At 48.9% G+C, this 23,619-nt stretch overlaps 10 protein-coding genes across 10 annotated transcripts; 5 read left to right on the forward strand and 5 right to left on the reverse strand.

Annotated features, from left to right (window-relative positions):
* Nucleotides 1-613: 613 nt before the first annotated feature.
* On the forward strand, nucleotides 614-3,174 carry pab1 (polyadenylate-binding protein; the record flags this gene model as incomplete). Its single annotated transcript, XM_057189692.1, has 3 exons — nucleotides 614-2,110; nucleotides 2,164-2,738; nucleotides 2,799-3,174. 3 exons carry the CDS (start codon nucleotides 614-616, stop codon nucleotides 2,947-2,949), a joined length of 2,223 nt encoding a protein of 740 aa, XP_057041395.1. The 3' UTR covers nucleotides 2,950-3,174.
* A 488-nt stretch (nucleotides 3,175-3,662) lies between these two features.
* N7518_008766 (transcription factor domain-containing protein) lies at nucleotides 3,663-5,767 on the forward strand (the record flags this gene model as incomplete). Its single annotated transcript, XM_057189693.1, has 2 exons — nucleotides 3,663-5,143; nucleotides 5,218-5,767. 2 exons carry the CDS (start codon nucleotides 3,663-3,665, stop codon nucleotides 5,765-5,767), a joined length of 2,031 nt encoding a protein of 676 aa, XP_057041396.1.
* Nucleotides 5,768-5,932: 165 nt separating this feature from the next.
* Nucleotides 5,933-6,304, reverse strand: N7518_008767 (uncharacterized protein; the record flags this gene model as incomplete). Its single annotated transcript, XM_057189694.1, has 1 exon — nucleotides 5,933-6,304. One exon carries the CDS (start codon nucleotides 6,302-6,304, stop codon nucleotides 5,933-5,935), a length of 372 nt encoding a protein of 123 aa, XP_057041397.1.
* A 666-nt stretch (nucleotides 6,305-6,970) lies between these two features.
* On the forward strand, nucleotides 6,971-7,171 carry N7518_008768 (uncharacterized protein; the record flags this gene model as incomplete). The annotated part of the gene is made up of 1 exon (XM_057189695.1): nucleotides 6,971-7,171. One exon carries the CDS (start codon nucleotides 6,971-6,973, stop codon nucleotides 7,169-7,171), a length of 201 nt encoding a protein of 66 aa, XP_057041398.1.
* Nucleotides 7,172-7,784: 613 nt separating this feature from the next.
* Nucleotides 7,785-9,388, reverse strand: N7518_008769 (uncharacterized protein; the record flags this gene model as incomplete). Its single annotated transcript, XM_057189696.1, has 2 exons — nucleotides 7,785-8,611; nucleotides 8,674-9,388. 2 exons carry the CDS (start codon nucleotides 9,386-9,388, stop codon nucleotides 7,785-7,787), a joined length of 1,542 nt encoding a protein of 513 aa, XP_057041399.1.
* A 1,510-nt stretch (nucleotides 9,389-10,898) lies between these two features.
* On the reverse strand, nucleotides 10,899-12,066 carry N7518_008770 (uncharacterized protein; the record flags this gene model as incomplete). Its single annotated transcript, XM_057189697.1, has 3 exons — nucleotides 10,899-11,639; nucleotides 11,693-11,964; nucleotides 12,018-12,066. The coding sequence occupies 3 exons, from the start codon at nucleotides 12,064-12,066 to the stop codon at nucleotides 10,899-10,901; spliced, it is 1,062 nt and encodes a 353-aa protein (XP_057041400.1).
* Nucleotides 12,067-12,653: 587 nt separating this feature from the next.
* N7518_008771 (sugar porter family MFS transporter) lies at nucleotides 12,654-14,248 on the reverse strand (the record flags this gene model as incomplete). Its single annotated transcript, XM_057189698.1, has 2 exons — nucleotides 12,654-13,712; nucleotides 13,775-14,248. The coding sequence occupies 2 exons, from the start codon at nucleotides 14,246-14,248 to the stop codon at nucleotides 12,654-12,656; spliced, it is 1,533 nt and encodes a 510-aa protein (XP_057041401.1).
* A 676-nt stretch (nucleotides 14,249-14,924) lies between these two features.
* N7518_008772 (uncharacterized protein) lies at nucleotides 14,925-20,833 on the forward strand (the record flags this gene model as incomplete). The annotated part of the gene is made up of 13 exons (XM_057189699.1): nucleotides 14,925-15,025; nucleotides 15,102-16,085; nucleotides 16,140-16,348; nucleotides 16,395-16,527; nucleotides 16,588-16,809; nucleotides 16,900-17,055; nucleotides 17,117-17,739; nucleotides 18,099-18,153; nucleotides 18,235-19,261; nucleotides 19,320-19,442; nucleotides 19,503-19,553; nucleotides 19,617-19,741; nucleotides 19,792-20,833. 13 exons carry the CDS (start codon nucleotides 14,925-14,927, stop codon nucleotides 20,831-20,833), a joined length of 4,851 nt encoding a protein of 1,616 aa, XP_057041402.1.
* A 192-nt stretch (nucleotides 20,834-21,025) lies between these two features.
* On the reverse strand, nucleotides 21,026-21,421 carry N7518_008773 (uncharacterized protein; the record flags this gene model as incomplete). Its single annotated transcript, XM_057189700.1, has 1 exon — nucleotides 21,026-21,421. The coding sequence occupies one exon, from the start codon at nucleotides 21,419-21,421 to the stop codon at nucleotides 21,026-21,028; it is 396 nt and encodes a 131-aa protein (XP_057041403.1).
* Nucleotides 21,422-21,753: 332 nt separating this feature from the next.
* N7518_008774 (NAD(P)/FAD-dependent oxidoreductase) lies at nucleotides 21,754-23,253 on the forward strand (the record flags this gene model as incomplete). The annotated part of the gene is made up of 3 exons (XM_057189701.1): nucleotides 21,754-21,987; nucleotides 22,043-22,168; nucleotides 22,258-23,253. The coding sequence occupies 3 exons, from the start codon at nucleotides 21,754-21,756 to the stop codon at nucleotides 23,251-23,253; spliced, it is 1,356 nt and encodes a 451-aa protein (XP_057041404.1).
* Nucleotides 23,254-23,619: the final 366 nt, after the last annotated feature.

A 23,619-nucleotide genomic window follows, 5' to 3' on the forward strand; every position in this document is an offset into this window, starting at 1 on the left:
TCAACTTTTTTTCTTTCCTTCTTACAACCTCCCCCTCCATCTCCGTTGCTCTCTCTTTCTTTAGGGAAAAGTCTTCCTTTTCTTTTCGAATCCTTAAATCGAAAGATACAAAATCTCAAAAAAACACGAAAAACCCAGAAAAAGACTTTTTCCAGTTATCTTATCTCATTCCTGATTGTGCGGTGTGTTGTGTGGAAGATTTTCTTTCAACGCCTCCATCGTCTTCATTTTCACCTGGTTAGTCACTTTGGTTCTTGTCCACTCTTTTACTCGGTTGAAAACCGTGTCATCTCTGCTTCTTCTCTTTCGATCGCGCATGCAATACACTTCGAATCTCCTCCCCCGCTAACCCGCTACTAGTGCTCTCTGCTCAAGTGAAATTTCTCTGAACTCTTTGTTTCGTGGATACTTCGCTGTACGGCGCCCCTCCCTTTTCATTGATTCACCCCTCGTTTTTCTCATTGCCCCTTGGTTGCTTGCTATATAGACTGCATTCAACTGCCGTGTAACCTTATCTCATATGCCTCCTTGATTCCCCCTCCCCCTCTCCGCGATAGGCTCGGCATGCACATGCTAAAACTTTTTTCTTTTCTCAGTGAAAACAGCCGCCATCATGTCTGCTGAAGCCCCCGCCACCGCTCCTGTCACTGACAACGTTGTCGCCGCTACCCCTGAGGCCAATGGCGCCCCCGTCGAGGCCACTTCCGAGGCCGCCGGTGATGCTGCCAACAACCAGCCCCACTCGGCTTCCCTCTACGTCGGCGAGCTTGACCCCTCCGTGACTGAGGCTATGCTCTACGAGCTATTCTCTTCCATCGGCCAGGTCGCCTCTATCCGTGTCTGCCGTGATGCCGTCACCCGCCGGTCCCTGGGCTACGCCTACGTCAACTACAACAACACCGCCGACGGTGAGCGTGCTCTTGAGGATCTGAACTACACTCTCATCAAGGGAAAGCCTTGCCGTATCATGTGGTCCCAGCGTGACCCCGCTCTGCGCAAGACTGGCCAGGGCAATGTGTTCATCAAGAACCTTGACAACGCCATTGACAACAAGGCTCTCCACGACACCTTCGCTGCCTTCGGCAACATTCTCAGCTGCAAGGTCGCCCAGGATGAGTTCGCCAACTCTAAGGGCTACGGTTTCGTCCACTACGAGACCGCCGAAGCTGCCAACAACGCCATCAAGCACGTTAACGGTATGCTGCTGAATGACAAGAAGGTCTTCGTCGGACACCACATCTCCAAGAAGGACCGCCAAAGCAAGTTCGAGGAGATGAAGGCCAACTTCACCAACATCTACATCAAGAACATCGATCTCGAGATTACCGACGACGAGTTCCGCGTCATGTTCGAGGCCTTTGGTGAGATCACCTCCGCTACCCTCAGCCACGACCAGGATGGCAAGAGCCGCGGTTTCGGCTTTGTTAACTACGCCAACCACGAGAGCGCCGAGGCCGCCGTGGCTGAGATGAACGAGAAGGACGTCAAGACTCAGAAGCTTTACGTTGGCCGTGCCCAGAAGAAGCACGAGCGTGAGGAGGAGCTGCGCAAGCAGTACGAGGCTGCCCGCATGGAGAAGGCCTCCAAGTACCAGGGTGTCAACCTCTACGTCAAGAACTTGACCGACGACATTGATGATGAGAAGCTCCGTGACCTCTTCACTCCTTACGGTACTATCACTTCCGCCAAGGTTATGCGTGATGCCGCCGAGCGTTCTCCCTCCCCCGAGGCCGAGGAGAAGGAGGCCGACAAGGAGACCAAGGACTCTGAGGAGAAGGAGGTGAAGACCGAGGAGAGCACCGAGGCGAAGACTGAGGAGCCTACCGAGGAGAAGAAGACCGAAGAGGAGGGCGAGGACTCCGAGGAGAAGAAGACAGAGAAGAAGGCCTTCGGTAAGAGCAAGGGCTTCGGTTTCGTCTGCTTCAGCAGCCCCGATGAGGCTTCCAAGGCCGTCACCGAGATGAACCAGCGTATGGTCAACGCCAAGCCCCTCTACGTTGCTCTCGCTCAGCGCAAGGATGTCCGCCGCAGCCAGCTCGAGGCTAGCATCCAGGCTCGCAACACTATCCGTCAGCAGCAGGCCGCCGCCGCTGCCGGTATGCCCCAGCCTGTAAGTTGCAACTTGCTTTCCTGTTCATCCTACTCAATTACTAACTTGACTAGTTCATGCAGCCCGCCGTCTTCTACGGTGCTGGCCAGCAGGGCTTCATGCCCCCTGGACAGCGTGGTGGTATGCCATTCGCCCCCCAGGGCGGTATGCCCATGCCTAACATGCCCGCTGGGCGTCCCCAGTACCCCGGTCCCTTCCCCCAAGGTGGCCGTGGTATGCCCCCCAACCAACAGCTTCCTCCCAACTTCCAGGGTATGCCTATGGGCATGCAGGCCCCTGGTGGCATTCCTAACGGCATGGGCTACCCTATGCCCCAGGCTTTCGGACGTGGCGGCGGTGGCCGTGGTGTTCCCGGTATGCCCATGAACATGCGTGGTGGCCCCGGTTTCGGCCGTGGTGGTCCTCAGATGGGTCGTGGTGGTGGTCGCGGCCAGCCCGCCCCTGGTGGTCAGCCCGCTGGTGGCGAGCCCGCCTCCGCCAACCAGGCTCTCCTCACCGCTCCCCCCGCTCAGCAGAAGCAGATGCTCGGCGAGGCTCTTTACCCCAAGATCCAGGCTCAGCAGCCCGAGCTTGCTGGCAAGATCACTGGTATGCTTCTTGAGATGGATAACGCTGAGTTGCTTGGCCTGTAAGTTACACTGCCGATTTTTGAGTCTATGTGTGACATGATTTGCTAACGTTCTTCCAGGCTCGATGATGAGGAGGCTCTCCGCGGCAAGGTTGATGAGGCCCTTAACGTCTATGATGAGTACATGAAGAACAAGGGTGATGGCGAGACCACCGAATCCAAGCCCCAGGAAGCCGCCAAGGAGGCCCCTGTCGAGGAGAACAAGTCTTAATTGATGTGTTCACTCTTTGTCTTCTCGGAAATCTTGGACGCACGTTTTTGACGACTTTTCATTTCTCTTATCATTATTTGTTCCCATCTTTTACCCTTTCTACCCCTACATCTCCCCATCTCTGATCCTGATATCCCTCGGTTCGAAAAGTTTGTTCTTAGGCAGTCACCTTCCTGGTGTTTAGTGAATGCGGTATGACATTCGGATTTTTTTTCTCTCTTCTCCGGTTTCCCTAGTATGCGCTATTTCCCTTGCCTTCCACTCGGACTGGGCTATATCGAGTTGTCTCCTGGTTGGCATTGGTAAAAGTCTTTTATTCTAGGCGCTGGGTGTGGTTCCTTTGACAGTCAACCTTTTCGCCGTCCTCGTTTATGTTTTTTTTTTCTTTTTCCCTTTTTCGGGGGATTTGTGAGGTTATCATCTTTCCGCACCTCTCCTTACCGCCTGTGTTCTGTCAGATAGATTTAAATTCCTCACGGAAAAGCCTGGTCTCCTTTATTATCGGATTCCGGAGAGCAGCGCCAGACAATCAATGGGATGGCAGTGATCTATTTTGCTTCACCAAGTTCCTTTCGACCGTAGACGAATGTTTTCTTTATCCGCCTCGTACGATGACTCAGCATGTCTCCATCACTCCGGGGCCGTGATGATTCTGTCGAAACAAATCGAGCTTTAAAGAGAACATCTGATACTCACGAGATGGTATATGCACAATGGCATCGGAATTTGTACCCGAGACATCTGAAATTGGTTCCTTGACGGCACACTCGAATGAGGACAGCCAGTTCGTCGGTAGCTCAAGCGGCGTCTATTTCATCAAGACAGTAAAACGTGCATTCAACGGCTTAGATGGCCCGGGGTCACCCGAATCCAACCTCCCCACGGCAGAGGAAACGCTCGTAGGCGCTGAAAACTCACCTCGTGACAAGCGCCAGCGCACTTCATCTGTCAGAGACACTGCTTCGTCCTTGCGAGTGATCGAATCTTCCGCAAAATGGACCTACGACCGATCATTGACGGCATCTCTGGGGAATCTACCACCCCCAGATGTGGCTAGGGGCCTGATGATGATGTATTTCAAAGTCTGGCACCCACTGTTCCCGTTCCTGCATGGTCCCACCTTCCTGCAGGCAATGGAGAACGTCTACTCCAATGGGAATCAAACTCAGCACACGCAGGAACCCTGTGTAGACCACCGGAGTACGTGCTGGACAATCATTTTCCAATGTGTCTTCAATCTAGGCAGTTTTCTGGCGCCCGACTTAGATCTACAGTCAGAATCGAAGATCCAATCACCGGCCAGTTTCAACTCTTTGCTCGGGACTCTCTCATCTCGACATGATATCGTATCCCTGCAAGCGCTTCTAGCTATCCAAGTATATCTCGTCGCGACCATGTCACTTCGACCAGCATCGACTGTTGGAGGCTGTATCCTACGCTCGATGCTTCATGCCGGTCTCCACCGGTGTCCATTTCGATACAAGCAACTCTCCACCCACGACCGACAATTGCGGAAGCGGGTCTTTTGGTGTGCTTATGCGATAGATAGATACCTGAGCCAGGCTTTGGGCTTGCCGCTTGGTATACAGGATTCCGATATCGATGTATGTCTGCCTGCCGCCCGAGAATTGCATTCCCCCCGGGGCCAGTCTGCGAATGGTAGCTCTGCGCCGCAGCACGGCAATAAAGAAGACCACAACAAGGAAAGTGTTCTTGCTAGCTACGTTGACTCGGGGACTCTGACGGGTCGGGCATTGGAGCTCTTCCACAAATCAATATTGGTTCGATGTGTTCGTCGCAGCTCGGTGTTGTTCCTCGTGACAGACGTGCATAAGTGGTGGAATTGCCTTCCCACCAATCTCCAAATCAAGCCAGTGGTATCTGAACAAAGGGTGAGGTCTGTACTGCCAGACAGTGCGTTTGATTTTGCTCCTTTTTTCACTGTGCTGTATCAGCATCTCATTCTGATCATCCATCGACCTTCGCTGTCCCTAGATCCGTCAACTGCCGAATTCTGTTCTGGATTGCAAATCTGCATCGGGGCTGCCCGGGCTATCCTTTCGGGGCTGAGGTTGCAAGTTGATAGCCATCAGGCTTTATTCTGGCCTGGTTTCTTGTCGGCTGCGTGGATGTCTGGGTTAGTGTTGGCTTTAGCTTGTCAACTGAACCAATATGTATTGACAAAGGGTCTTCAGTACGTGAGGTGTTTATTTTTACTCTGCTTGGTTTCGAACTGATTACTACATCTATGTACTAACTGCTTGATAGGGAAATGGATGAATTTTCGGGATTCTTGCGTCTGATGTCTACTCAATGGGAGACAGCCAAACACTGCCACATGTCGCTTTCAGTGCTGGCTGCGAAAATCCAACAGTCAGAAAGCGGATCCGATAAAACAGCAAACTCCCAAGCATATGTGACGAGAGGCTCCGAGGGAAGTCCCACACATGTGGAATATTCAACTGCACGGGAGGAGAACAGACGGAGACTTGGCCGTCTGTCGCACTTGCATGAAGAGCCTGGCTTATCTGCAGAGCCGTCCGGGCTTGAGTCACGGAATAACACATGGGTGGAATCCATGCACAGAGGACATGATCCTACGGTAGTTCCTTCGGCGTCGACGTACCCGTCACAAATGAACGAGCAGGGCATCCTCACCGATACATCATCCTCTTCAACGCAAATAGATTTACAGGACACAGATCCGGCACAGCTCAAGGGGTCATCTAATTTCGACTTGAACATGGTGGATTTAATCGAGGGCGCTAACTTTGACACTCTGTTTGATATGATCGGACAGCAATTCCCAAGCTTCTAAGACCATGCTATCACTCACAACTCGGAAAAAACACAAAATAATCTACAATGAATACCAAAGAAGACCAACCAAAATAATGCATATTGTTCACGCTGTGGGTATTTCTCTCAAACGCTCATGTATTGATAGCCTCTCATTCGAGCCATAAACCAGCCATCTGCACCATCAACCCCGGCGCCGGTCTTGTACCCCACGCCGGAAAAGCAAAGCCCGGTTGATGCGCACTCTCCCATTCCGAATCTCCTGGCAATAGTAGTCAGCCTGCAGCTCCGCCGCGGCGAGAATAGACGCCTTGTTGGAATGGTAGTCTCCGGGCACCTTGATAGAGACGCACAGTGGGTAGTCATGATGCTTGGCATGGACGGAAATCGAAGCAGTGCTGGTTCGGATATAGGCTGCGACGGTGCGCATCAGAGTCTCGTCGTCGGAGTTGGAATCCCGCGCCTTGATGAAGACGTTCACCCAGTTGCTGACCTGGCGTGGATCGTACTCGGGTTCTGGGATTAGCTCCCCGTCGAAGTAGAACATGCTCTGCATCTTTCTGAGGTTAGAATTGAGGATGGCCGTGTTTTGGATATGGCGGGTGCTTGCTTACCTTTTGGTTATTTGCTGTGGAGTGGTAAGGAGGAAGGAGGAAAGATGAGAAGGAGGTTTCGAGTCCCTTCCTGCTGTGTTTAAATACTTACTCTGCCTAGTAGCTCTTCTCTTTATTGTTTATAGTCAGGAGCCTATCTAGGCAAGAACAAAGGAGTCATGGTACAATGTCATTTTCAAGCCTTTCATCTATTCCCCGATATCTTTGTGCGTCTGTATTTCTATGTCTTTAGTATGCCACTTAACATCATGAATAATGTCTCTGAATCTCAAACCGTTTAGTGCTTTCACCTGACTATAGGTATAGATATCAAGGCTCATGTGCATGCATGACCCCGGGACTACCTATACAAGTTACCAGCTGAATTTCTACAGTATAGATAGTTGACAACATAGTGGACAATTCAGGATGATCCAACTTTCCATTCTATCAAATAGTCCAAACAAGCTCTAACCACTTCAAGCATCAAAATTCCTTTTCCCAAGAGCCAAACACTATCTCCTGCGGAAGAGCAAAGACCGATTAATATTAACAGAGCCCCTAGCAATCTGTCCCCAAAGATATTCCGCCAATAGCTCCGCAGTAGCAAGAATCGACTCCTTGTCACCATGTTCCCCGGGAACTTGGATCGAGATGCAGAATGGGATATCGTGGTGCATAGCATGGCCAGTGATGCTGACGACTCTTGTGCGGATGCAGGTGACGACTGTGTGCATTATAGCAAGGTCATCGCACCTGTAGTCGCGGGCATTGAAGAATATGTTCACCCAGTTCGTTCTTCGGGGGTTGTATTCGAGCTCTTGGATTAATCTTCCGTTTTGGTAGAACATCCCTTGGATTTTATTAGTTGGTTTGATAGGTTTGTAGTTGGAGGGACTGACCTTGCTTTTGATGATCAATGATGAATGTGGGGGAGGATTGTGAGATAGATGGATTCGGGGGGCTTTGGCTTATTTGAAGGCCCGTCTGAGTGCTTTCTGAAGGACTAGGAAGGGTGCTAAAGCCCGTTTAAATGTTGGACTCTAAGACAACAGCATACTGATATTGTACCATTCCTTTTATATGAGGAAAACAGTGTCATATTGCTATAATGACATTTCCGGGTTTCTTAGTTCATCGCCTCCTGATCTGTTCCGTCTTGTGTGAGATGCCTCTGACATTTTCTTTATGATATTCATACATATTTAACAGTTAACAGATATTTCTGGACACTTCTGGAAGGTGTGCTGCTCACTACTTTATAAATCAGTTTCTGTATTCATCATTTGGTATTTTTTGTCTATCGATATTCAATGCAGGACCAACTGATTAGTTCATCTAAAGCCATATTTCAGATGACCTGAGACGCAAAAGGAAGACATAAAGAAACAAAGATAGAAGGAAAGAAGGAAGAAAAGACAATGAATTGTCTCAGATCTTCTTTCACAACTTCTCAATCTCCAGGCAAACAGCATCCACAACCCCTTGAGTGTTAGATGTTCCCCCCAGATCAGGAGTCAGAATCCCTGCAGCACAGACACGCTCTACACAACCCATCAGCTGAGCAGCAGCATCCTTCTCACCAATCCAGACAAGCATCTCCGCCGCCGACCAAAAGGTAGCAACCGGATTCGCAACCCCTTTCCCAGTAATATCAAAAGCACTACCATGGACAGGCTCAAAAATCGACGGATTCTTGCGTGTAGGATCCAAGTTACTAGAAGGCGCAACACCAATGGATCCCGCCAATGCAGCAGCAAGATCAGACAAAATATCCATATGCAAGTTCGTCCCAACAATCGTATCGACTGACTGCGGCTTCGCCACCATACGAACAGTCATCGCATCAACAAGCATCTTATCCCAGGTCACATCGGGGAAGTCCTTCGCAACCAATTCCGCAATTTCATCCCACAGAACCATCCCGTTGCGCATGGAGTTGCTCTTCGTGACGACGGTCAGGAGCTTACGCGGCCGCGACTGCGCTGTCTCAAATGCGAATCGCATAATTCGCTCGATTCCCACGCGCGTGAATATTGCCACTTCCGTCGCGACTTCCCATTGCTGTCCGACGTGAGACCGTCCGCCTTGCCCGGCATACTCGCCTTCGGAGTTTTCCCGTACGAGCATCCAGTCGATGCCTTCAGTTGCGGTGTTGAGAGGGCATTTGGTTCCCGGGAAAGTTCGAACTGGTCGTACGTTCGCGTATAGCTGGAGTGGGCCGCGGAGGGCCAGGAGTAGGCCCCAGAGCGAGATGTGATCGGGCACGTCTGTTTGTGTCAATATTGTTGTTTAGTAGTCGGGATGATGCTATGCAATATAGAAAACATACCGGGTGATCCAACGGCACCGAATAATACCGCATCGTACTGGCGTATGGTGTCAAGGTAATCTTCAGACACATATCGTCCGGTTTGCTTGTAGTACTCGGTTCCCCACGGGATATGCTCAAAGTCGATCTTGAATGTGCCAAGGGTCTTTGCGAGTTTCTTGACGACCTGGATAGTAGCACTGACTACCTCGAGACCAATGCCATCGCCTGGGATAGAGGCAATGCGGTATGAATTCTTTGATGCCATATTGAAGGAGGAAATATGCGTGGAACTGGAGAAGATGTAATGAGTAAATTGAATGCAGATGGATGTCCAGACTATATATAAAACACGGCGATCAAAGGTGGCTGATAGTTCATCCTGCCTTTTCGTCGGATGGCCGATGTAGCGACAAACCGGGACATTCGGCAGAACTTTCAGGCGATGGGGTCTACCGTCTACCACTGCGTGTACCCCACTCCCCTCAACGCCTCTTGACCTGCCACAAGAAGAAAATAAGATGGCATCGAAATCAAAAGAGAAAAGACCAGCACGTATCACAATTGCTTGCAACTCGTGTCGCTCGAGAAAGCAAAAGTGCAGCGGCCTTAAACCCGTTTGCGAACAATGTCTTGAGAACAACCGACCGTGCAACTGGCCCGAACAGCTTCGAAGAGGACCAGAGAAAGGATATACCGAAGCACTGGAGAATCGACTCCAGCTCACTGAGAGCATTCTTTTGAATTTGCTTCCGCATGTCTCTGATGAGCAGCTATCGGCTGCGATTCCTCCCCGAGAGAGCAGTCGAGGCCACGGTGCTGGCACGTATGTGCCATTCCCCAGACTTGAGAAGGGGGGAATTGATACTTGGTCACAATTCCCTCTTGATACTTCTCACGGTATCCGGAGGTGGCAGGAAGCTTGCACTGAGCCTGAAAGGATGGGTTCGGAGAAGAAAAAGCGTTCGCAGAATGACAGGCTCCATGGTTCGGTTCCAATGTCTCCTACAACTCGAAAGGTCGATGGAACTTCCAGTGAGACACCGAACCATCCGGTCCCTGGGTCGTCACATAAAGAGAGTGCTCCAGTGGAGAGACTGAGCTCTTGGCAGGAAGCCCCTTCATTTGAGTTTCAGCGCCATTTTCTGTGGTGAGAAAACAGAAGACAGAAGCAGCGCTTCTTGCTTCAAATCTATTCCATATCGCTTGAAATACCCTAATTCACCCTATAGCCCGCGAGATCAGCCAATTAAGATTAATTTATAATCATAATTCAATCGTAGGCTGTAGTCAACTAATCAGATAGAATATTGGGTTTGGAGTCCGTACCTTTGTCTGGTTCTGATATGAGTACTGGAGATTGTCTGCTCACGGCACAGGGGGGATGCAAAGAAAAATCCCCGTGAGGCAACGAGCACACTATAGAACAAGGCAGAAGAAGAATAAGTGTTGAAGAAAGATATCATTGCAACCACGCTGGCAGATTAGTCTGTCATCAAAGCTTCCATTAGTTTGAAATTTGAAAAGAAAAAAAAAGTAGAATTCCATGGGTGGAAGAAGAAAGAAAGATTCATTGCCCTCTTGTCAGGAAGGTCTTAGATGGAAATGAAAGTCAACCTCCAATTTGATGAGAGGGAGGGTCGACCGACGAGCATTTTATGGCTCAGACGTTGGGGCAGCTTGACGCTGCATCCTTTCCCCCCAGATAACGGTGTCCCGTGCACGCCACAGGACCACAGCCACCTGGGGGGGTATTATTTTGATGTTATCGTTCAAGATATAGGATTATTTATTAGCCATGACTATAATTAATACTTTGGCACTTCTACGTGAATTAAGGGTCTATAGGTTCATGCTAGGAACCAGGAGTGAGCTTTGGAATCAAAATGTTATTCCACAAGGTGGAATATTCTTTATGACGCTAAAATTTTGGATGCATAATGAGATCTGGACTATGACTGTTCTGTTTGCATGTTATTGTACACAAATTTACGATTAAGAATCAGAGCACGGGGTCAAAAATCGACTAACATCAAGCAAGTTTGGCACATGGCACATGGACGAGCAATTATCACACAAAGAACAGAGCTGGAATCAGTATATACGTGTGTAGATGATGTAGTGGTGGCATGTGTGACGTGAAGTGAGACATATACAAACAAACAAATCCAGAATGTACAGAATCGGAAAAGCACTTGTCTATTGAATGAATACCTATTTGAATTTTGGACAGCTTCTTCCTATACCTAAAGTCTAGCCTCTTTCCCAGATTCAAAAAAGATCTTTTCACCGGTAACCAAGCTCTTCTGCAAAGCCGCGCCAATAACAACTGCCTTCACCGAGCTTGAGAGGGACACTGGAGGAGGCGTGTTATCCAAGCAGCTAGCAGTGAACTCATTAGCTTCCGTGAGGAAGGCCTCTCTGAAACGCTCATAGTAATGCTTGGGAAGATCACGTCTAGCTCCCTGACCATCGTGGATCTCAAGGTGGTTCTTCCGGCCTTGCATGTTCACTCTCAATGAGCCCTTCTCACAAATGACCTCGGTGGTATCTTCCTGTCCAGCAGCCATCATACGCGAACAGAAAAGGGTGGCAATCTTGCCACCGTCAAACTCGACCGTAGCTACCGCATTGTCACGGTCCTTGCTCGCATCCAATGCAGTGTGGACGGCAATGACTCCAACCGCTTGCAGACTTTTGAGATGGGTGGTCTCACCAAGGAACCATAACATCAGGTCAATATCGTGGATGGAGCAGTCGAGGAAGATTCCACCGCTGGTCTTGGCGTACTGCACGAACATCCCGGTTGTGTCGAGCATATCTGCAGTCTGGGATCTGAAGATCACTGGTCGGCCGTATTGGCCTGAGGTCATTCTCTCATAGGCTTCACGGTAGGAAGCATCAAAGCGGCGCGAGAAACCGCACATGACTTTCTGGTTGGGGTGTGTCTTGAGCGATGTGTTGTAGGCATCGAGAACGGATTGAGCCTGTTGCGGTTAGCATATGTCTTCATATAGGGAGCTTATATAGAACGACCTACAATCTTGACGTCAAGAGACAAAGGCTTCTCGCACATGACATGCAATCCCTTCTTGATAGCGGCAATGGCGTGATCTGCGTGGACTGCAGTAATTCCAGCAACCACTACAGCATCCAAATTCTCTTTCTCGAGCATTTCATAGTAGTCTGTATAGATTTTTGCTCCTGTGAGGTTTTCTTTTGCCCATACGTGCTCATTGAGATCAGGAGAGCTGGCTGCTACCACCTCGGCACGAGGGGTAAAAACGTGGTAGTTCAATGCATGTCGTTGGCCTGTTATGTGTCAATTGGAGGTTTTCGAAATCCGATTGGGGAACAATGCTTACCCATTCGGCCGAGGCCGGCGATACCGACGCGCAACTTCGGGGCTGACATCTTGAGACGAGGGGATATTTGAAGGAGTAGTAAGAGTTGAAGAATCTGAGAAATGCTTTCCAGTAGTCGCTTCGACAACAGCTTAGTCGGGGTTATATACACAATCGTAGTTTGGAGTGGATACAAGGCTTGGCCGGGAAAGGGAATCCGAGTTGAACTGGGACTTGCTATAACCGAGACTATTACTGCAATTGCATTATCGTGTCACTAAACTTTTTTGGTTACCTCAGAAACGCCAATGTCAAGATAGGCATATTGACAAGAAACAGAACAGTTATAGCCCTCCTTTAGGCCATAAATAGAGATCATGGTTTTTTGGTCTAGTGGAATTCTTTCTACGAAGACGCCTCCTGGTCGCAAGAAAAGAATCTCATTGAGAAGTAGCTCAAATTAGCAAACTGCTTTGAAGATGAATTTGCTACGTAGACTTTTCAAGCGGCTTCACAGAGAAAAGCCCTCGGGAATGAGTTATGGATTAGCCGTTAGTTAACTACCCCGCAAAGCTTATAAATAATTATATTCGAGATACCTGACAGCCGTTCATCATTTATACACATGTACAACATCTAAAGAAACCTATTTCAAGATCAAGCCGCAATCTCATAGTGCTCAGCATCAAGATTTTCCTTTTCGGTGTGTGCCAAATCGGAAATGACCTCTGTACGGGCTATCATGGTTGCCTCCGACCAGCTAATTGCTTTCCCAGCCTCATGTTTAATCTCAAAGAGTCTGTCAATCTGCTCAAGAGACAGGTTGGCGGTCTCAACATAGAAGTGCCAGATGATTGGCAGGAAACAGAAGTTGAATATGGCAAAAAGCATATAATACTTCCACTGGATGTTTGCGATGGCTGTTGGGGTGGCAACAACGATAACATAAACGAATAACCAGTTCGTAGTGGTCGCAAATGAAGTGCCAATATTGCGCATTTGCTGGGAGTTGATCTCTGCCGGATAGATATACGGGATCGATAAGAGCGACATGCCGTAGAAGACGTAGTAGACGAAGATGAACACCACGGCTAGAACAGACATACCCTTGTTGTCGGGTCCACCATACCGCAGTCCAACGGCAACAAGCGCAAAGCAGACGCTGCTACCAGCGGCACCGAAGAGCATCAATCTCTTTCGGCCAATGCGGTCAATGAGCAGGGCTGCAATACATCCCCAAAACATTAGCGACATAGAGTCAACGGCCGACAAGATCAGGGCCATTCTGTTGTCCAACCCAACTGATCGGGTCAGAACCACTGGTAGATAGTATGCAATGACGTTCGTTCCACCAACTTGTTGAAAAAAGGCAGTACCAGCTCCAAGAAGAATCCTGCGCAATGTCTGTTGCTTGTTATTGCGCTTGAAGATTGCCTGCAAAGGCTTCGATTGTTGGACTTCGGTTTCATGGTTCACAGCTATTTCCAAATTTTGTATCTCATCCACCACTTCCTGGTCGTCAATTGGCTTTGCAAGGAGCCGTGCTAGGATTTCACGGGCTTCGCTGCCACGGTGTTTCATGACAAGCCAACGCGGTGACTCCGGGGCGACAATAACAAAAGCGAGAGTGACAAGCGCGAAGAAACATTGGAAGCCCAGAGGGAATCGCCAGCTCACGGCAGAGTGAGGAATGAAAGTGAATCCGTAGTTCATCCACTGCGATAGGGAAAAAAATCAGCATTGCTCCAAGGTCTTGTACTGTGAACGAAGTAGCTTACATTTGTGATGACGATGCCGAAGATATTCGTTACCAACTGGGCAACGATGAGTTTTCCACGGTGCTCTGCCCGTGCAGTTTCTGATTGCCAAATAGGAATAGCAATTGTGTTCATTCCATTTCCAACTCCCGCAACGACACGACCGACAATCATCTGCGCAAGGGAATAGGATGCAGTTTGAAGAATAGCGCCGACGATCAGGATGCAGCACCCGATCAAAATTGTCCGTCTTCGTCCGAGTTTGTCTCCAGCGAACATCGTCACCAGAGTGCCTATTATGCAGCCAATGTCATAAGTCGCAACAATTTGACCTTGGATGGTCACGCCCGGATTTCCAAAGGTCTCGAGGAACGGCTCGTTGTCCAGAAGCCCGCCGAAGACTCCCTGGTCATAGCCAAAGAGGAGGAAACCGGCACCGCAGGCTGCAGTGATTCTGTATTGAAGCCATTTCCCTTGTGCATTCTGGAAAAACATGATGAGCAGGGTTGCAATATCGCCAGTATACGATCTTAGCATGGACCACTCGTGTGCGGTTCATATCTGTATTTATATTCAATGAAATCTAAATTATGTGATAGGACTACACGGTAATCCTACTAATTATCTGAAAACCTGGGGTGTTACAGAAAACGTGGGGTCCCCCACACCGGGTTATGATTCCCGTAGAGGCGGTCTATTCCGGATTAAGTTAGAGCCAGCCCCGGTTTTACCAGCGATTGGTCCCCGGAAAAAGAAACGACATTTGCACGACATCTCGTTCGCCAACGAGGCCGTCGATCATGCATGATGTCATTCATCCTTTACTTATACGAGTATCCCCCACTTGAGGCCCCAGAAATACAAATACACGGGTCGATAGTGGTCCCCCTTTTGGTAGAGCCAATGAAATAGCAGCGAGAAGCTACGACGTATAGTTCGGATCAAACATTTCCCCTTTAGTATTACCCCGCACTATCCCTCCCGAGGTTAAGCCGCCCTCTATTTGCTAAGGGACGAGGATATTGCAAGCGCATAGTCTCATGGCATCCAGAAAAAAACATGCCAAAGCCCAGTGTCCCCCCAAAGAGGAGGCACCATGCCTCCATGGCATGCGTGTCATGTCGGGAAAGTAAGGTCAAGGTGACTATCAATTACCTCGGTGGGAAACAAAATGAAGCTAATGTCGGCAAAGTGTGACGGCGGTAAGCCCCAATGCTCCAGCTGCATGAACAAGCACCGCGAATGTCGATACCAGGCCGTAGACAAGAGAAAGTAAGTGACGCATCAAAAATCATTTCATTAAAGGAAGGCTGCTGGCTAGGTAATAGTGCTGATTATGGATGTGAAGACTCCCACTCCGCGTTGCCATAGAGCTTCTATCAAGCAGAGTTGAACAGCTCTGTCTCTTCATCCACGAAAGTGGATTGGAGGCCCCGCCCATGCCACAAGAAAAGGACACTGCTTTGGCTAAAGTCCTTGATGTTCTTGGCTTAACTGAAGTTCATTCAGCCGCAAGATACAATCGAACTAACAGCAAATCCCCCAATCCCAATTCCCCATCCGCAAGCGATGATCTGCCTTCTGAGGCACCGAATTCTATGCCGTTCTCAGCTCCTGGTGTAGAAAATGATCTAAATACTTGGGCTCAGACCTCGAGATCACCGGACAACGCATCGCAAAATTCTCGGTCGAGTTTTACAATGCTTTCGGACCCTCACGCCATTTCGACACTGCCCATGGCCCTTGACACTGGGATCTCCATTGCAGAACAGTATCCACCAACTGATGATCACTCTGATAATTTATTGGCCAATTGGGACTGGACCTTGGACTTTGAGACATGCATTACGCCCCCATCTCCAGACATCGGAGACATTGGCGTAGAACCACTACAGCCGCCAGGGAAACCATTGGATAGGGTACCTGAGCCCTTTGAGTCCGCCGTCATTCAAAGCCCACCCAGCCTCGACAATGATTCCAGGAGCACGGAAGAAATTGAAGACCTTATCGACGAGATTTCTGATCGGATGGGCACATTGCGCTTTGGTCCTGGAGGAAGAGCTCGCTTCTATGGCCCGACATCGACTTTCAACCTTGCCGATGCTCCAGTAACTATCAACACTCGGACACACCGTACCGTCGATCATTTCGATGACGCAGAATATGATAGACAAGTCCCATTATCTCTCGAGGAGCATCTTCTTAATCTCTATTTTGCCTGGCAAGATCCATCGTTCCACGTCGTCGACCGAGAATTGTTCGAAAAGGGAAAGACAGCGTGGGATGGGAAAGAAGAGACCCCGTTCTATTCTGAGGCACTCTGCTATGCAATGTGAGTCGATTTCTATCCGACCAAATGGACATGTGAAATGACATTAGAAAATAGGTGTTCTCTCGGCGCTGTTTTTGAGACCCGTTATCATCCATCCTTTGTGACGTTCCCGAAGTCTCTCGGTGAATTCTTTGGGGACCGTGCAAAGGAACTGCTTGAAATTGAATTAGACTCTCCATGCGTGGCAACAGTCCAAGCACTAGTCATCTTGAGCAGCCATGAAATCGGTATAGGCTCAGATACACGTGGATGGCTCTACAGTGGTCAGTTCTGTTGAAATTTCCTGGCTTTCTTAGCTTACAATTCTAGGGATGGCCCTTCGGCTTGCTTTTGATCTTGCCTTGCATATAGATCTTTCTTCCTATGTTGCTCGTGGATCTGTTACCGCTGCAGACGCCGAGCTGCGTCGAACCGTTTTTTGGGCTGCGTATATGGTAGACCAGTGAGTTCCCATTCTGTTTTTGTACACGCTAAGGATATCTCTAACTTTTCGAAATTCCAGCCTGGTCGGATTCTACCTTGGTAGACCTTTCTACACCAACATGGAGGATGTTACAGTCAAAAAACCCAATAATGACGTCGACTATCGAGAACCTTGCAAATGGACGCCCTACGCATCTCCCATCCCATTTGACAATGATTCCGGGTTATTTGACTGTGTGGGGGCTGTCAGTGAACAGGAAGTCTCCCTATGTGAACTTATGGCACCCTGCGGCTATTTTCTGTAGGTTTCCGTCCCTGTTTGCCGCTGTCGCTCGACATCATATAGTTGGGCTCAAGTGAGTTGCTTTAGCTAACTTTGGCCTCGAAACAGGTATGGGACGTCAGGTATTCCAAGAGCCTTGCTTCAACAGCTCAATGCAAATAATGTTGCCAAGCTTCTCAGTTGGAAAGCTCAGTTGCCTTCAGTTTTACAGATCGACCTTAACGATCACAGTTCTCCTTATCTTCCACATGTGTTGCTACTTCAGTGAGTTTCTATTATACCATTCAAAGTTCTAATAAACAACGTAAGCTAACTTACCCCAAAGCATGCAATATTACCAGAATCTCATCTACAGTCATCGACCCTGGATGTCAAAAGGCTACCTGCAACCACAACCTCCGAAGGGACCTGGGTTCACTCACGCTCGAGAAATGTGCATTAATTCCGCCATCTCCATTGCCAAAATCCTTGTATTGTACGAGACCAGATATACCCTCCGCCGCATAAACATTAAAGCAGTCTCAATTACATCCTCCGCCGTGCTACTACTTCTCTTCGCTGCCGTTTCCCAGTACCAAACTGAAGAGAACGAGAATATCATCGCTCATCTGAGTACCTGCTTCAGGGCCCTTGATGAGTTCTCTCTATCCTGGCAAAGTGCCAATCGTGCTAAAGACCTTCTGGTAAGGCTACAGCACAAATGGGAGATTCGTACCCGTGCTACTAAGCCGGACCGTGGACCCGATGGGGCTGGTTACCCCCCCAGAAAGCGATCACGAACACTTAATGGATCTGACTCCATAATCCCGAATAATGGAAGGTCTTTAAGCACACAGCATGAGACGCGCGATTTCCAACTCGAGTCTGGGTTGGGCTGGATGCTCATGCTCAGTGGTCAGCTTCCGTCGGATGGGGATGAAGATCTCTATTCCTTTGTTGCAAATGCAGGTATCCCAGAATCTGAAAATGAGACTAGATAGGCCAGCAATGTTAGAATATATTTATTTCAGATAAATCACATTATTTGTGCCTGCTTTCTAAGGTATCAACTTCCCCAATGCGGAATAGTCCCAGTGGAGTCAACCAAGGTTAGAACCCCGGACTTGCTGACTAATATATTTTCCCCTCCGCAAGTCTTGAGGGTTACATGTACCGTAATCATTCATCTTTTCGAGAGCGCCGTGATGGTGTTGAAAAAATGTTCCATCTGTTCGCGGGTGTTCAAAAAAACCGAACATTATAAGAGGCATGAGCGGTCGCGTCAGTCACGTCGAACCCCTGCAAGAGCAATCTAACATACAAAACAGACACTAAGGAACGCCCATACGAATGCAATATCTGCCACAAGCGTTTCTCTCGAAGGTAAATTCCATTGAAGGCACATGTGAATTGTAACATATTCAAAATCCCATGTTCAAATACCTAAATTTAATGAGCATACAGCGACGTCTTGAGCCGACATGCCAAGGGCCACAATCAAGCCAATGCGACAGCCGGTCCATCGGAAGCGTCAAATCGACAGTCATCAGTAACCGCGGATGCATCAATGATTCCCGGACCAGGAAATGGTTTTATCGGTGCAGAAGCACAGATTCCACCTCTGTCTACTACTTCGCGAGATGCGCATCTCGCATCAACTGGGCTCCCATCATCACTAGATTACCTAGCTGACATTTCAGCTCACCATGGCCGCACCGAACCAGATCTCAATATGATGATGATTGATGACCAGCAGCAGTACTTTGGATGGAATGCAGTCACATCGGCAGATCATGTGTCGCACCGAGCTGGCTCGGCCTTCGACCCTGGGCCAAAAGACATGCTACAAATGTGGCTTGAACCACGCACAGCTTCGGCGTCAATTGACTCACTAGATCTGATGCGCGATAGCCATTTCCCTTTGATCGGTGACAATTTGAATCTTACTTCAGGCCAGCAGAATCGACATTCAGGCGACAGCAGCGATAGCATTCCTAATGAACGCTTCGCTAGAGTTCAGCAGTGCTGGCTAGCACCACCGAATACCGGGCGTCTTATAAACAGTTTATGGCGGGATATCGTCATGTCACCGGTTGATAATATCTTCTCTGTTCAGTCATTACACCCTTCCAATGAGGCAAGTGCTGTTGAAGGATCCCGGTATGGATTCGACGAGAATTGCAGACGGCGCCTGTATGCGGCTTTTGGACCGATGACTCTTTCTGTGCATATGCAGTCACCCCCAGATAGGAATATTCCTCCAGCCACGCCTGTCTCGACATTGAATTACTCTGATTTCCCCCCTGCTGAGATTTTGGATATGGCACTAGATTTATTTTTCCGCATCTTTAATCCCCTCTTGCCATTTGTCCATCTACCGACCTTTTCGGCAAATAAGGTGCGACCATCTCTGCTATATGTTATGACGCTGGTTGGCATGACATTACTTGGCACGAAAGGAACAACTGCGTTTGTGTCCAGAAATTTCTCAGTAGGTCAACTATTGTTAATCGCGTCATATATGCAGGTAGCTTACTGACAGTCATTAGGGCACTTTGGACAAGGTAACAGCTGAATTTTCCCGATGCTCAATGGGACTTGAGAGCGCTTCTGGCACCGTGACATTGTTTGCGACAGTTTTGCTCTTATTAAACCTGGCTGGCTTGACCGGGGTATGAATTCCTTAGCCCAAGCTCGCTGAACTCGAGGTACTAATCATTGTCATTCTGCAGGAAAAAGTACATCTGGAACAGTGTCAACCTCTTTATATCAATGTCATGTCTGTGAGTTGGAAGAGAACCTTCTTGTTTTCCTCTATCGATGTGACTCTAATGACAATTATGCAGGTCGCCCAAAGACATGGTTTGTTTTCAGCCACCGAAGGACAGATTCTTGACATGACTTTGTTCGAAACGGTTCCTGATAATGAAATGAGATGGAAAGCCTGGAGCAAGATCGAATCAACTAAGAGGTATGCCAAAATTCCTACTTATATCGCACATCACTAATAGTCTTCCCAAGAATAATCATTGGATTACTGCTCCTAGACTCTTGGTACTCCTCGTTCCTCTCAACGGGTCCAATCACAGTCCCAGACTCAATCCAACTCATCCTCCCCTGCAGCGAAGCTCTCTTCAACGCCCACTCCTCCATCCAATGGAAACACCTAATCCGTGGCGGAAAGCGCATTCTCTCATCAACAATCCTCGCCCCATCCGAAAACATCAACATCCCCACCCTAGAAGCTCCCGCAGATGACTTCTGTATACAAGCAATACTAGCAATAGTTCAGCTCCGCCAGTCAGAAGCCTACCACCGCCTCCTCTCCAATAGAGCCAGCTACCCCTTTGCTCCATGTCACACCTACGCCATGGACGGCCGAGCCAGGTGCCTCCCCTCCCTCCAATCCCAGCTCATCACAAACTACGGCGAAACCCTCGATCGCCTCAATCCTAATGCTCTCATTACGTGGCACAACATTTGCATGACTCTGACCGCCGATATCCAAATATTCGACCTTGCAGCTGGCCGTGCAGGCCCAAATCCTGCCCGCAAGGCCCTTGACGATATCCGTGAATGGTCGCAGACACCTGCCGCCAGACGCGCGTGTCTGCACGCTGCACACATTTACAAAGTCATGACAAACCGCAAAGCTTCTGACCATCCCACCTTCCAATCTATGTTTTCGCTCTTTTCGGCTGGATTAGTGCTCGGTCTGTATACGTTCATGGTTCCGGCTTCTACTAGTTCGCCGTCTAGTGTCGGGTCTGTGGAGTTGATGGATGATGTCGACTGGAGATCAGTGGGAACGGAGGGATTCACTAGTTTCATGGAGCCTAGGGGAAGTCAGACTCTCGCGCCGACGGATGATCCCGCTGTTAACTTCATTCGCAACGGGGCTACCATCTACTTGCGAGGACTGCCGTTCCACGGTGGGTATCAGTTTGCGCGTCGAATCCTGCTTGATTATGCATCTCTTCTCAAGGACTCTGGGAAGTGGAGTGTCAAAAAGTTCTCGTATATTTTATACATAATGAGTGATGTTCTTATGGACGTCGAATGATAATGAGCCTACCTCACAGCATTATGCGAATCGAAGATGAAACATTCTTCTTTAAATTCTATATGGTATTATACCGTCATCTTTCTATGAATTTGAGTTGATGATAAACAACTAAATTGACAGTATCATCTTCTGTCAGAATATAGTCTTATGATCGATCGGTCAAAATAAACTACATCTATCGAGATAATACTAAGCCCCATTCACCCTTTTACGAGACAACCGTGGAGCATCGCCTAGAACGCGCTTAGTATCAAGCGTCTCCTTACCGGCCATAATCTCCTCCCAATGCCAATCAGCAAGCTCAGCTGCACGCCACAGAATATGAACATGTACGAGCTCGGCATCTCCGACGACGGGCAATGAGAGACAGCATGGCCGAATGTGATGCTGAGGCACAGATGTAATAGTGGCTACTCCAGATCTGCACTGCTCAGCCATCAGACGCATCATGCTCTTGCCGCTATTGGGCCTAGTTCGTCCGCCAAATTTGCTGAAGTCTACCGTCACCCAGTGGACAAACTCCTTCGTGTCGATCTCTGCGATGTTGGAGCCATCGGGGCGGGAGAACATACCTGGTTGGATCATCTTTGTTCAGGTGAGAAGTGTGGATTTAGATGAGCTGGAGGTAACTCGAGATGTGCTTACTATGGTATGGTCAGGTTAATTGATGGGATTTATGGTCAGTTAAATAGTAACTCCAGCTCATGTCGAGTCTTTGTTAGAAACTGAAACAATTGCCTTCACACTTCTTTCATAAGGGTTTCCCTTTGCCCCCTTTGTCTATGTATAGTCAGAAACTAGCGATCATTTTCATTCTGACTTGCCTTTCTTCTTCTTAGATGTCAAATGATGAAAGATGATAATCTATGGTTTTATATTTCTATAGTTCCAGGGTCGCATACTTTTGAGTTCAATATATGGGCCTCGGGATCACGCCCGAGGTCACGCCCGAGGTCATTCCCGAGGTCGGAGGTCGGATGTTCCTACCAAAGTCACACTTCAGGGCTCCTTCCTTGCAGGCTGCTGGTCAATTGCGTCTTCCCGATATGTCTGCACGTGCCCTGCTTAAGCAGCAATTTAAGCTTAAAAATAAGCTCCCCACTCGCTGCTTTTCCAGCACCCGACCCACCAATGCGGACTTCACCCATGCGGTATAGTGCAACCTAGGTAGATTCAAGACAGACACAAGGCTAATCTGAATGAAAGGTAATTGGCGCAGGCGTCGTCGGCCTCGCGGCCGCACGGCAACTTGCAGCTCGCGAAGGCACCTCAACCATCCTACTAGAGCGACATGACGCACCAGGGACAGAGACGAGCAGTCGCAACTCCGAGGTAGGCAATCTCCACGATAAGCCCACCTGAACAGTTTCCAATAAACCAACACAACCCAAATAAACTAACAACAACCCCGCGCCAACCAGGTAATTCATGCAGGCCTCTATTACCCAGCGACCTCCCTCAAAACCAAGCTCTGCATCCGCGGCCGCAACCTCCTCTACGACCTCTGCGCACAGAACAACATCCCCCATCGCAACACAAAGAAATGGATTGTGGCGCAAAACCCTACTCAGTGGGAAGCCTGTCTAAAATTGCACGCGCACGCACAAGGACTAGGCGACGCACCAACGCGGCTAGTGGGACGTGACGAAGCGCAGCAGCGCGAACCAGACGTCAAGGCAGATGCAGGCATCGTCGAGAGCGAGACATCTGGCATTGTGGACAGTCACTCTCTGATGACTTACCTGCATGGCGACTTTGAGGACCGCGGAGGCGATGTTGCGTTCAAGACGCGCGTGACAGGTGTGGAGGCTATCGACGGCGGCCGCGGCGGGTATAAGATTACCGCTGTCTCGGATGAGGATGGCTCGGTTACTTCTTTTACCGTCGAGACGTTGGTTAATAGTGCTGGACATGGCGCGTGCGATATCAGTAACATGCTCCTCCCAAAGGAGCGCCATTTTGTTCCGCATTATGCCAAGGGCACGTACTTTTCGTATGCGGCGTCCAGGCCTAGGACTTCGGTTTTGGTATATCCGGTGACTTTGCCGGGTACTGGTGGGCTGGGTACGCACCTGACTCTTGACATGGCTGGGCGCATTCGCTTTGGGCCGGATGTTGAGTGGGTGGATAGTCCTGATGATTTGGTGCCGAGTGCTGCGCGTTTGGAGCAAGCGCTGCCGGAGATCAAAGCTTATATGCCTGGTGTCGACGTCAGTGCTATTGCGTTGGATTACTGTGGTATTCGCCCTAAGTTAGGGAGGAACGGTGCTGTCAATGAGGGTAATGGGTTCCAGGACTTTATTATCCAGGAAGAAGAGGGTCTTCCTGGGTTTGTCAATTTGTTGGGAATTGAGAGCCCTGGCTTGACGAGTTGTTTGGCGATTGGTGAGATGGTTGATGGTATCTTGTACCGTTAGCTGCCTCTGTTATCTCGCATTTTGGTAATTAGTATATGATTTGGACGGTATATAGGAAAAATTCATAGAGAACGCTCGATATAGGCCATTGACTAAACCATTCCTTCATTTGTTCTACGCAAACTCTAAGAAAGAGCATGGCCTTGAACTTTCTAAGTTTAGATACAAGTGGTCATCGATTCTTACGGACCAATAAAATCAGAGGTATGAGGTTGGTGTGGTGATGGGGAAATTTGAGTTGTTTTTTCCTGACATGGAAGGCTGGGGAGTTCGCTTGAGGGTGAGGTGAGGGATCTATCAATCTATGTCAAGTGTACTAGAATGAAAACTACGTCCAGGAATGCAAATTTGAACGAGACTCTCTCA

The sequence above is a fragment of the Penicillium psychrosexuale genome (genome assembly GCF_028828465.1).
Source record: "Penicillium psychrosexuale strain IBT 29551 chromosome Unknown utg000004l, whole genome shotgun sequence".
Taxonomy (NCBI): Eukaryota; Fungi; Ascomycota; class Eurotiomycetes; order Eurotiales; family Aspergillaceae; genus Penicillium; species Penicillium psychrosexuale.